A 13,352-nucleotide genomic window follows, 5' to 3' on the forward strand; every position below is an offset into this window, starting at 1 on the left:
GGCCCGGGCTAGATTCGAACCCGCCACCTTAGGTGCATGTGGCTGGCGCCTTAGCCACTTGAGCCACAGGCGCTGAGCCGTTTATTCAGTTTTCAGTCTTGTCCATGGACATCTGTGAAATACTGAGTTTAGCCAAAATTGTAAATGCCTATACCAAAACACTATAAACAAATATTATTGCAATATTAATAATCTTTAAAATCCACGAAAATAAGAACTAGTATTTTTAATGTAATACTTTTAAAAATTAAGCTTAATTAGAAAAAGGAGATTGCCTGCAATGGCTCACACCTGTATTTCTATCACTTCGGGAAGCTGAGGCAGAAGGATTGCCTGAGGCCAGGAATTTGAGACCAGCCAGAACAACATAGCAAGACCTCATCTGTACAAAATAGAAGAAAAATTAAGCAGCCGTGGTGATGTACACTTGTAGTCCTAGCTACTCAGGAGGCTGAGGCAGGAAGATCTCTTGAACTCAGGAGTGTAAGGCTGCCTTGAGCTATGATGGTGCTAAGACACTCTAACCTGGGCAACAGAGTGAGGCTCTGTTTCAAAAAAATAAAAATAAATAAGAAAAAGAAAACTGGGTAGGCAGAAGAACTTTTGTAGGGATGCTGAAGTAATCTTCTACACATTTTCAAGGGCTCGAGAGGTTGATGCTGCTGCTTTTCTGTATCATTTAAATTAAAATCAAATGGCTTTCTATGTTTTATATAGAAATCTTTTAAAATAGATTAAAAGATTATAGATTATAATCTATAATTTCCCCCATAGATATATGGGAAATCTTTTTTTATATATAGAAAGAAAAGGAGTGTAGGGAGACAGAAAGATTCAGAGTCAGAGAGAGACTCAGAGAAATGTGTTTGCCTCTGGTCACCGGGTAAGACTTCAAAGACAGAAAAAATTTTAAAGAGACTTGATAGAAAGAAGCTGCCTGGTTGGGAATAACAGGAATGGGATTAGACAAGTGAGTGCACAGAGACAGGGAGAAGGCTGAGAGGAGACTGAAGGACAGCACCAGGCTGGTGGCCAGCTGTTCAATCGAACCTTCTGTGGTGGTGGAAATAGGTACATCTGCACTGCCCAACATGGCAGCCACAAGCCACCTATAGCTATTCAGCACTCGAAATGGAGGAGGAACTAACTTTTTAATTTTATTCAATTTTAGTTGATTTAGATTTAAATTTATATAAACATACGTGACAAGTGGCTACCACAGGGTCAGACTGCTTCCTGCACTGCTAGTAGGTGTGAAGGAAGGAAACAGGGTACCTCTGGCCAGAACAGCTGATGCTTGTACAGAACAGAACATGTGGGTAAAACAGGCATACGATGGAAGTGGGGAGGGGCCCGTCAGTATGATTAGCGCCATGTCTTATGTTCATTTTTTAGCATGATTTTAATAAAGTGGCAAACTGTATTTAGGTAAAGATAAAAGTAATTGAACTTACTTCAATTACTCCAACAATAACTAAAGACTTAAAAACAACTAACTTGGACTGCTTTACTGACCTCCAACATCAATATGGAAGAAGATACCCAGATGTGCATGAGAAAGCATTGAAATCTGGGCAGAGACTAGAGGGGCGTGCAGACATTTCTAAGAGTGCAGAGGAGTTTGTGGCCCCTCGTGGCACGGTGCCTGACATATGGTAGGTACACTGTAGACATTGTTTGAACAGCTGTCTGCCATAGCAGGGTAGAAGACAACAAGGCAAGATCCAAGCCCTGGCAGAAACAGAGGCTGAGGGGGGTCTCATCCTCTCTGGGCATCCTGCAGGGACAAGCTTTTCCGGTTTCAAAAGCCAGGGGTGGCGATGCTGAAGGCTCACAACTGGATGAGTGAATCCCAAGAAAGAACCCAGAGAGACCTAAGTTCAGACACAGGCAAAGAAGGATGGAGGTATTGAAAATGTAGGAGGCGGCCAGGCACAGTGGCCCACATCTGTAACATTAGCACTCTGGGAGGCCGAGGGAGGAGGATCTCTTGAAGCCAGGAGTTTGAGACGAGCCTGAGCAACATGGAGAGATGCTGTCACTACAAAAAAAAATTTAAAAATTAGCTGGGCATGTTGGTGTATGCCTGTAGTCCCACCTACTCGGGAGGCTGGAGAATCGCTTCAGCCCAGGAGTTTGAGGATGCTGTGAGCTGTGATGATGCCACTGCACTCCAGTGCTGGCAACAGAGTGAGACCCTGTCTCAAAATAAATAAATAAGCAAAAATTAAATATAGGAGAATGAAGGGAAAGTTAGTCTTTATAAAAGGGGGAAAATCTTATTCTTGTGGTGGATATTTCACCACTTGTCATCCTCTGGATGTCTCAATTGAATGATAAAAAAGTGGCCCTTGGTGACCTTAGTCGTTCTTCATATCCAAGACAATCTGTCTCACATGTGCTCACACACATCTGCACATACATTATGACAAAGTTTTGGTAGATTTCTAATCATAAAATTCCCTGGGGACTTTCGCATTCTTGGGAAAAGTGATAACTGATAACGGCAGGATTGTTCACTTTGCAGATGTTCTTCAGCTTCTGTGAGAAGAATGTGGATTACGAAACCTTTAAAGCATTAAATGATGCATGTCTTGTCTATGACGGTCGACTTGTGATTGATACCAACTTCCACACCAACGACATAGCCATCAGAGCCGCTGGCTCCCTCACCAAATTCTCCAATAGATATTACTCAAATGAGTGGACTCACAGCAACTTCAATTCCAAAGAAATCGGCTTTCAGCTGGCAGCAGCTATGCTCAGCCTTTTTGATCCAACCCTGGAACCTGTGACAGAGCCACCAGCTGATCTCGACCGGCTCATCCCCATGTACAAGGGAGCCAAGATCCAAGGTGTGTAAAGGGCTGCCTTCCTCCCTGTGAAGAAGCCACAGGTGGGAGCTGGGTCAGTGTTGAGACCAGCCCTCTTAGGCTTGGTGATAAAGCTCCTCAGTCCCTCAGTGGGTTGCGCACAGTGGGTTGTCTCATTTTCTAAGCATGTATTATGAACCTGGAATTATGATTATTATCATTATTATTAGCCTTTTTATTTTGAGCATTCATTACGATCCACACCCTAACTGTGGTCCCTATTTGACAGATCAGAAAAAAGTCTAGGGAATGACAATAACTTGCCAGAGGGTCTCACAGCTGGTGAGTGGTGGTTTACCCTGATCTCTTTCTTGCTCCAAACTTTAATTCTCACTGCAAGTTCAGAGATAAGGAGATGCTTCCAGGCAGCCCAGGCCTTAGCATCCTATCTGGATGGATAAGCGCAACCATTTGGGTAGAACAGCCCACTTTAACCCTGTAAGCCTTGCTGAGCCCTAAGGAGATGATTTCCTAAGTGACTCAAGCTTTCAAGCTTTCATCACGTTTAGAGGGTAAGAAATATCTTTAAAAATGGCGCCTTTGAATGTTGTGGACCTTCTACTAGAAAAATACACATATTTACAAAATCATATGTTCCCTTCCGAGTTCAGAGATAACCCCTAAAGCTACACATAGACCTCTAGGGAGGCCACAGACCCTGATGCAGTCAGCAGAACACCAGACACAACAAACAAAAGTCCCACATTCCAATCCTTGTCTTGCTCTTCCTAACTAGATGGCTGCAGTGACATTCTGCTGGCTTCTGGGTCTGGATGGGACCTTGGGAAAAGTGGTGGGTGACCATGGGCAAGCAAGAGGGGAGAGGGAATATCGGAAACCACAGCTGGATCGGACTCAGACTTCAGGGACACGTGAAAAATACTAAGAATTTTATAATGATCTTTTCTAAAGCCACGAACAAAGATGTTTGTTGGTTTTCCTTATTAAGTTCAATATTTTTAATATTTTGGTTATATATTAGAGAAAGGTTAATAAAAGAGAATGACATTGCAAGATTTAAGGGTTGTAAAGGTCTCTATCTGGTTTTGTCAGGTACAGAATCGGGTGCCAGAGCTGGGGGTAACCACAGGATGTACCCAGGGTCAGCTTGGCACATCGTGGGGCATGGCGGCTGTATTCAGGGCTATCACAGTCACTCACAGTGATTTGAGGAAATAAAGCTCAACACCCCAGGGCATTTCTTGCTGTCAGTAGAGCATGAGTGGGAAGGTTTGAGGAGCATACGTTGCTCTAGGCAACTCTGTTTTCCCTGTGATGAAAATATAGGCTCTGTTACCCACCTTGTTAACAATTAATTTCAAATGTGGAAAATTGCCATCTCCTCTAGGAGGCATTCTTCCTGGGTCTTACCACTATCTGCATATTGCCAAGCCTGCCATCCCGTCTCCCTTGGAGGTAGTAATGGCGCAGCCTAATTTTGTAAGTATTATTTCTGAATTTCATTTTACTTTCAAAGATAAAACTTTGTTCACAGGAGGCTGAAATTCTTTACTCAGAGATGTCAGTGTCTGTCTCACACATCAGAAACTTCCTATGTCTGTCAGCACCCCCCAAAGGGGCCTCCCCAATGATAGGTGGCCTTTGGTCCTCATGCCCTGGCATGGCCTCCCACATGGAGTAGAGCTGACCTGTGTAGCCAGCCAGATACTGTGGAAATGACAGTATGTGACTTCCAAGGCTAAGCCAAAAAAGATACTATAGCTTCCAACCTGCAGCCCTCTAGATGACTTGCTGCTTGGTGCCATGTTGTAAGGACCCCTTTGGAGGTGTCCTTCTGATAAGGAGGAACTCAGGACTCTTGCACCGGCTGTTATCAGTGTGCCAGACAAATGAGTGGGCCACCTCAGGAGCAGATCTTCCGGTCTCACTGAGGCCTCCAGATGATGCAGCCCCAGCAAGAAGTCTAGGTGAAAACTTATAAGAACCCCCCACCTCCAACAACTGAGCCACTCTTAGCTTTTGCCTCCCAGAAACAGTGAGATAATCTAAGTTTATTATCATTTTAAACCATTACATTTTTAAAATAAACCTTATTTTTAGAGCGGTTTTAGATTCATAGCAAAATTGAGCAGAGGTGCAGAGATTTCCCATCCACTCACTGTGGACATCACCCACCTCCCAGAGTGATGTGTCAGTTACAGCTGATGAACCTACGTTGACCCCTGGTTATCAGCCAAAGTCCATAGTTCACAGTCAGGGTCACTCTTGGTGCTATACATCCTGCAGGTGTGGACAAGTACATAATGCCGTGTATCCCCCATGGTAGTATCATACGAGGCCGTCTCACTGACCTAAGAACCCTCTGTGTTCCAGCTATTCATCCTCCTCCCATTCTAAGTCCTGGCAGTCACGACCCTTTCTGCTGTCTCAGCAGTTCTGTAGTTTTAGTTGGGTTAACGCAGTAGGGAGTCTTTTCAGATCAGCTTTGTTCACTTAGTAATAAGCATGTGCAACTCCTCCGTGTCTTTCCACGGCGTGATAGCTGACCTTGTTTTAGTGCTGTGTAATATCCTGTTGTCTGGATGTGTCACAGTTGGTTTATCTATTCACCTGCTGAAGAACACGAAGCTACTAAATCTTGTGATAACCTATGATACATCAATAGATTACTGAACCCCTCAGGATTTAAGAGGAGAAGAGGACAGAGAGTCCGCCTCTTGAGGAAAGACTGTCAAGGTCATTTTGCAGGGGATATCATTGTGGCCATCTTTGGAAAAGGTAGTCTGCCCCCACTGGGGTGGGGCATCAGAAACGTTTATCCTGAGCCAAGCCCTTTGGTCATCACAGACAAGTGACTTGAGTCTAATGTGTACAAGAGAGAATGTTGGACTTGGTTTCAGGCAGAACCAGCTTCTTCATGGACACTGTGCGCTTCCCTGCACGGGTGTCATTTATTTAAGAACCGCTGACACTCCCTCTGAATAAAGTCAGAGGAGGAGCCAAGAGGGATTTCTAGATAATGAGAGTTTTAATAAGAGTGCAACTTAAATAGATTCTTTGGCTGGTGCTATGACAGGATTTGAACAGGACCCTGACTTTAATTAACCATTTTGCCAGGTGGGCCTCCTTTTTAATTAGTACAGAAGATCTAAGCAGATTTTTTTCCATTTTATTATCCAAGAAAAAAATGTAGATGGCTCCATGGCAATCTTTTGGATTTGGAATTAATTTGATTAAGCAAAATTTTTGCCAAAATGGTCAGGCAGTCACCTAAATATAGCCAATTGATTGAGAATGGAGTCCATTGAACTTCTCACTAGAGAAACTGAATTACTATTTTTACAATAAATGTAGTACAGATGAATTTTGTCAGACTTTCATAAAACTCCCTAATTGGAATAGTTAGGTAAGAGGATACTTTAGTAATTTATAAGCTCTTTGAGAAGTAACCTGACAAGGAAGAAAGGGGACCCCAAGTCGTCTACATAATAAACTAATTTACAGATCCCAGTCCACATGCTTCCTTGGCTTATACGCCACAGAATAAAGAAATTTGTCACAACAAATTCTGCCTTGGATACCATTAAATTTAAAATTGTGTGTTCACCATGAGAGCTGGGAACTTGATTTCTTGAACACTAAGTCTGATTAATCCTGTGTCTTCCATTTGGCATGAATTTCAGAGCTATTTTCCAACCTTTGTCAAAGCCATAAAGGAACTCAAAAGGATAATTGTATTCAGGGAAAAAAATGATGACAAAAACCACACCAGAACCATTTACTCCATTAAAACCTTAAATTCAGAATCCAGATTTTCTAACAATTTACTTACATATTTAAAGGAAGATACAAGAAAGACACACCCCACCAAATGGGAAAGTGTGTGACATTGAATCCCTCAGAGGGTGGCAGGGCTGGGGGGGGCCTCACCTCGTCCTCCAGGGGAGCAATTTTCTGTGAGGAGAAGCAGAAAGAATTCTGGGCCTCCCTGGGTTTTCCTGATCTGCCAGCGACTGAGAAGAGGAATGACCCAAACTAGGAGGGTAATTTGTGTCTGAAAATCTCCTCTGTAGGTGAATTACCTTTCACTTCATGGAAAATATTTTTATGCCTTCTAAGTTCCCAGAACAGCCCCTCCGGTGGTGCTGAGACAGTGCCAGACCTCATTCAAATGGATGTCATTCCTTCCCTCGCGAAGCGCAGCTACCAGCAGCTTTGTCCCTACCGCACGCCTGCTTTCCAGACTCTTTCCAGGGGTGTCCAACCTGCGACCCGGGGGCAGCATGCAGATTTTCGAGGCCAGTTTTGTTTATTATCGGTGCTGTCAGATGTCATGAAATGAACACACGGAACTTTTGTTTCGCTCATGAGCTATTGTTAGTGTTTGTGTATTTAATGTGTGGCCCAAGACGACTCTTAACTCTTCCAATTTGTAGCAGAAGACAAAAAAAAAAGAGACTGAACAGCCCTGCCCTCGAAGCTATTAATCACTGTATACTCATGATTATGCTGGCAGGACAGGCAGAGAAGACCCAAGGATTGTTACTCGGTCTTTTAAAAACACAAGCAAAAAAAAAAAGGCAACAAGTCATTGAAAACAATGCTGATGGCTGATGATCCGGCTTAAGGAGCAGGCAGAGTCGGAGAGTCATGTAAAGCTCAGACCCTCACCCTCAGACCCTCAGTGGCAACCTGCTAGGTCCCCTGTGACCTTGCGAAGGCTAAATGACCAACTAAATAACCAAAGCCTCACCTTGCGCTGCTCAGCATGGCCAAGTTTGTGAAATCCAAACAGCCTCCTACACGCAAAGAAGTCCTTGCAAGCTGAAGGTTGGACATCGAGTGCAACTCTTTACAAAGTCAAATTTCTGTTAACCACGTGGGTGGATCTCAAGGTTTGCCCCTTGAAAGCCTGGATTCCCTTTTCTTAATTGCTTAGTATAAAGAAACTGTAAAGAGGAGGAGGCTTGGGGGAAGCTGGCAGCTGGCATCCTTCTCCCAGACACCCGGCCGCCTTACTGCCTCCTCGATGCTCATTCCCCTGGGTTTCCCCACCTTTTCCACCACACTGTCCCTTACCATAAAGGGAACACCTACCCCCGGGGTCAGGACCAAACCCAAAGCTGCTGGCTTTAAACTTAACTGTTCTTTTCAGTGTACTTAATCTCTGAAATGCATGTGTAGGTCAAATTCTTCACTGTCTATATGTGTGTTTTTTCTGAAATATTATTTAGTATTACATACCATCAAGTAAAGCTGGCACCGAGCATTTGTTCCTTCCCGGCCCCCAAACATCCAACTTCTCATTCGTTCTCAGGGTGGCCCAGAATTGCAGGGGCCTCTCAGGAGCCTCATCCTGGCTGAGTCCTTCTTGGAGCTGTGATGTGTGATACTCAAACACCCACCAGTTGCCTCTATTTAAAAGTTAAACTATGTGTCCTTGTTTTGACAAAGTCCCCAGGCCATGTCCAGGACTTAGTAAATGTTTGGGATTAGAGAAGTATTCCACCTTGCCTTGAATTTCTAAATGCCACATTCAAGTTCAGAGTAAAGCTTAAATCTACCTGCACTCACACAAGACTGATTGATCATTACTGTATTACTGCTCAGAGTCTAAGGGTAGAGGGAAGGTTCAGTTACCACCAACAAAAACCCATGTTCGTCCACGAAGCCACCTGCTGCCAGAGCTAGTGGGGAGCAAGTCTCCTGTTGGTGGGTCAGTGGCCATCAGGGACTGAAATAAAAACAGTAGTTGTGACTTAGAATTAGTACATCATCTTTCCTTGTCATTTGGGGTCAGACAGCAGTTTTAGCCAGTTTCTGAAGGGCATCAAGTCACAGATCCACACCTGTAACAATTTATAAACTAAAACATCACCTGCAGAATATGTGTGTTTCCCATGACCTTGAACTTTTCTTCCCAGGAACAGACCTTATGAAATGACTGGCCCACCCCAAACCCTGCTATCAGGAATTTGCCTATACTTGTTTCTTTTGTTGAAGTGCACTTCAAAATAACCGAAATTCTTTGTCAACACTTTTGACTAGGGTTTTTTCTCAAAATAATGTGAAAACTAAGAAATTTAGCAGTCCTAAAACACCTTGAGAGAGAGAGAGAAATAGAGAACAAACCCAGTTCTGTGAATTAGGTGAGTGAGATACGGAGTAACAGGATTGGTTGTAACCTAGCAACTAATTTAGAGACACAGAACAATGTAGTCACAGTTTAAAATATCCCAAGGAACATTTAGTAATTAAGTCCTCATCTGTGGCTCTGACACACTGTTAATCGTTAATCTTCTGTTGAATTTAGTCAATATCTATTCTGTTACTTGCAACAAGCAATAAGGTATGTCTGTTACATTTGAAAAACAAACTGCTGTGAGGAAGTTGCCAATGTCCAGAAACGTTTCTAATGTTTGTCTGATCTTCCTCCCCTTCCCTACCACCAGGGTTCAGAAATAATAACAGGCACTGCGAAAAGTGGGACCTACTTCCGAATTCACATTAACAAGTATAAAATGGTGGAGACCATCACGTGCCTCTCCAAGGAGCCTTTTCCCACCTCCAACTACATCCGCTTGTTTGGGCAGCACGAGCAGCTCCTCAACAACATGTGTGCTCGGTATGATGACAACCTCATCAAAGATTTCTACAGGTGAGCTGGACACTGCATTTGACCACGGGGAAGTATAAGTATATGTAATGTCCTATGAAGAGGGGTATGTGACATGATGCGCCAGAAAGAAAATCAGAAGTCCCGGGGAGAAGCAGGGGTGGCAGAGATTTCATTCTAATAGCATGCTATCTGAAGAGCAAACGTCATCAGAGGAGGTGCGTGGATTTCAGATACGTGCACACCTGGCTGTCATGGCCACACGTGGGCCTGGACCCCAGATGCACAACCAAGCCCTCCCCAGTGAGCTCAGATGAGGAGATATGCAGGTCCCTTTCCACACGGGGCTGCTCAGAGCAGTGGTCAGAAACAGAAGCAGTAGGTTTGGAGCAGGATGTGGAAGAATCTGGTCCTGATGAGAACTCCATAAGCACAGGACAGCACAGGACAGGACGTTTGTGATCCCAGCCTTCCTCCAGTATGGCGTGCGTTCAAACAGGTGGGAGCCACCATTCACCCAGGATATTATTAATAAGGAGATTTCTACGCTGGCAGTTCAGTTAGCTAGATGACGTAAATCTTTACGTTTTCAAACTTTAAAGACACTCTTCATCCTACACCATTGGGAAGGAGTAGAATTTTAGAACCGAAGCCTGCTTCATCCTTCTAGAAGGGTTTCCCTGTATCCACAAGACAAGCTGATGCCAGAGCAGCAGGAGAGGACAGACGTAGGGTGCAAATCGCAGATTGGCAATGTTCTCAGTCCCCACAGGGTGACTGCCAGAATCAGAACCAATCTCATCCCTCTCAATGTTCCTTTCTTAATTGTAGACTACATCATACAAACAGAAAAGTATGGGAAACATGTATGTACACTTATAGAATAATGCTGGGAATCTGTGTGCCACCCACCTGTGATAAGAAGTAACTCCTTCCCTCAGGAATTAGTGGAATTACTAGAAGCCCCTCTCTGATCACACCCATTGTGGAGGAAGCCACTGTCCTGAATTTGAGTTAGGCATCCGGTTTCCTGTAAAACACAGATCAGCAAACTTTTTCTACACAGGGCAGACATGGCCACTGTTGCAGGGGCTCAAGTTCAGCCATGGCAATGAGAAAGCAGTCACAAACAGTACATACACTAACAGACGCAGCTGTGTCCCAGCAAAGCTTCATGTACCAAAACAGGCACCATTCAGAAGAGCCTCAGACTTAGAATGGGAAGGCCAAAACAAGCACCTGGCCAAATTTGGTCTGAGAGTTGGAGTTTGCCAACTTTGCTCTATTTATTTTTTGAACCAGCCTTTATTTTAAAGATGTGCACACCCACATATATGACTTCCTAAATAACATATTAATTTATTTGACCTACTTTTGAAAAAGAAATCTGTGGCTTACTAGAGGAAGCCGACACTGTATGGCTCTTTATTTGTGAGAACCATCCGTGTCGACAGGTGTAGCTGTGGTTCTCTTGTTCTCCCTGCTGTATGGCAGTATTGCATTACACAGCTGGGTCGCAGTTCATTCATGGGGTGTCTTAGTTGATGTTTAAATTATTTCCCGTTTGGTGCCATTAAAAACAATGTTATGAAGATTGTAGACATAGGTCACTTGCAGAATTTCTCTGCAATACCCTAGGCCTAGAAGAGCCGGGTCACAGAGTTGAGTGTCTTTGACTTTATTAGCAGATGCCCAGATGTTTTCCACAGTACAGGCCTGTGCTGTCTAATGCTGTTTTGGTCCATGATGGACTGTGTATATGACGGTGGAACCATAAGATGGAAAATTCATGTTGCCTATGGACATATTCCTGTTGCTTAGCACAATGCAGTACTCACATGCGTGTGGCGATCCTGGTGTAAAGGAACCCACTGTGCTACCAGTCACCAGAACACAGCACATACAATTTATATACAGTACATAATACTTGATAAGGAACATAGACGGCTACATTAGTAGTTTATGTTTATAGTGCTACACTTGTATCATTATCTTAGAGTGTCTTCCTCCTACTTATTTTTTTAAAGAGTTACCTTATAAAACAGCTTCAGGCAGATCCTTCAGAACACATTCCAGAAAAAGGCATTGTTATCACAGGAGATGACAGCTTCATGCACATCAGTGACTCATCAGTCTTTCCAATGGGAGAAGATGTGGAGGGGAAAGCAGCGATATTGATGATCTTGACCCTGGGTAGGTCTAGACCAGGGGGCCACATATGGCTTTCCAGGTTTTTAAGTGTGGTCTTTTGACAGGATCCAAATTTCACAGAACAATTCCTTTTATTTTTATTAATATGTTTTTGTTCATCTTTTATATTTTTATTTTATGTTAAAATGAACATACTTAAAATAGCAAAGAATAAAACAAGCTTCAATGAAATAGTCATCCCAGCTTGACTGACACAGTTAGAGCATTAGTAAGCCATAGGGCCAACCTGATGGCTGCTACACTCATGACTCAGTTCTAACTTCCCCCACTTGACTGGCACCGCTACCACACAAGGCTGGTTGGTGAGAGTTTATGGGGGTCCAGTGTGCCCGTCTTTTTTCAGCTTTTGACAACAGTGCACTGTATCTCTGTTTGAAGTAGAATTTGTGAATATTTGCACAGCTCGACAGTATTTTTTAATTCTGGCTGGTTAATAGCCCTTCATGTCAAAGAAGACCAAGAGAACACTGAAGGAAGAAAACAGATTTTTTTAATGAGGATTGGGAATTACAATATTATCTTGTTTCTGCTGAAGATAAGATGATTTGCTTGCTTTGTGATACTGCAGTATCCACAATAGAGAAATTCAGTGCTCCTCAGCATAATAACACACATAAAGACCACACCTATTTTAAATTAGAGGGAGAGGCACAAAAGGGTGTATTGCAGAAATTTACAGATGAAAAGCAAAGACAATTTTTTCAAGCAACAATAAGACCTGGAAATAATGGCACTGGAGAAACTTACAAAGTAGCTCATATACTTGGGGGAAAAGAGTGAAGCCGTTCAGCGATAGAGAAATTATGAAGGAATGCATTGTTGAAGTTGTAGGATGCTTAGCCCCTGCTAACATTTCAAAGTATAAACAAATGCCTCTTCAAGGAGAACCATAACTGATCAGACGCACAAATTGGCCTTCAACTTACCAGAGCAACTTCATGCAACACTTCAAAAGGAAAATATATATTATTCAATTGTTTCGGATGAATCAACTGATACTACTGACTCAGCATAGGTTTTATGCTTCATGCGGGGCATAATAGATTTTCCTTGCCATGAAGAGTTACTCCCTTTGAGCACTTTTGTGAACAGAACACAGGTAATAGATAACTTCAACAACTTCCAAGGTAAATGTCATGAAGTTGAACCAAATTTGATCAATTTAGCGAGTGTATGTATAGATGGTGCACATTCCAGGACAGGAAAACAGGAAGGGTTGATTGCACAGATGAAAAAAAAAAGTATTAACAGCTCCAGATGCTCTCATTTCTTTTCATTGTATCTTACATCAGCAAAATCGCTGTGCTGAAGCTATTTTAAGTGACAATTTGCAACAAGCATCATTAACTTCATGACATGCTAAAGTTGAATGATGAGGGAAATGTGGATTTGCTGTATCATTCTAAAGTGTGTTAGACAAAATTTTGCAGGACAAATGTTAACCAAAATTTTATCTCTGGGAGACCAGATAGGTAAATGTTATGACGAACACAATCAACAATGTGAATTGTTGAAAGAAGATTTCTATAGGAATGCAGCATTCCTGTGTGGTAGCCTATCAAATCAAAACAACTTGAATATTTTTTTGCAAGGTAAAACTAAATCTGTATATAATATGTGACAAAAAATGCTCACCCTTCAAAAATATATCTTTTTTCAAAGCATTTCTTTTTTCTTTTTTTTTTTTTTTT

The 13,352-nt window shown here is 42.7% G+C and overlaps 1 protein-coding gene across 1 annotated transcript in view; it reads left to right on the forward strand.

Annotated features, from left to right (window-relative positions):
* The window catches only part of CFAP61 (cilia and flagella associated protein 61), a 307,795-nt gene that overhangs the window by 231,172 nt on the left and 63,271 nt on the right, over positions 1 to 13,352 (forward strand). The window contains exons 23-25 of the mRNA XM_003798465.2: positions 2,528 to 2,855; positions 4,222 to 4,313; positions 9,287 to 9,492. Of these exons, the coding sequence (XP_003798513.1) occupies positions 2,528 to 2,855; positions 4,222 to 4,313; positions 9,287 to 9,492 (626 nt within the window). The remainder of the gene's footprint in view (positions 1 to 2,527; positions 2,856 to 4,221; positions 4,314 to 9,286; positions 9,493 to 13,352) is intronic.

The sequence above is a fragment of the Otolemur garnettii genome, unplaced genomic scaffold (assembly GCF_000181295.1).
Source record: "Otolemur garnettii isolate 467f Iridium unplaced genomic scaffold, OtoGar3 scaffold00136, whole genome shotgun sequence".
In the NCBI taxonomy this organism is placed as follows: domain Eukaryota; kingdom Metazoa; phylum Chordata; class Mammalia; order Primates; family Galagidae; genus Otolemur; species Otolemur garnettii.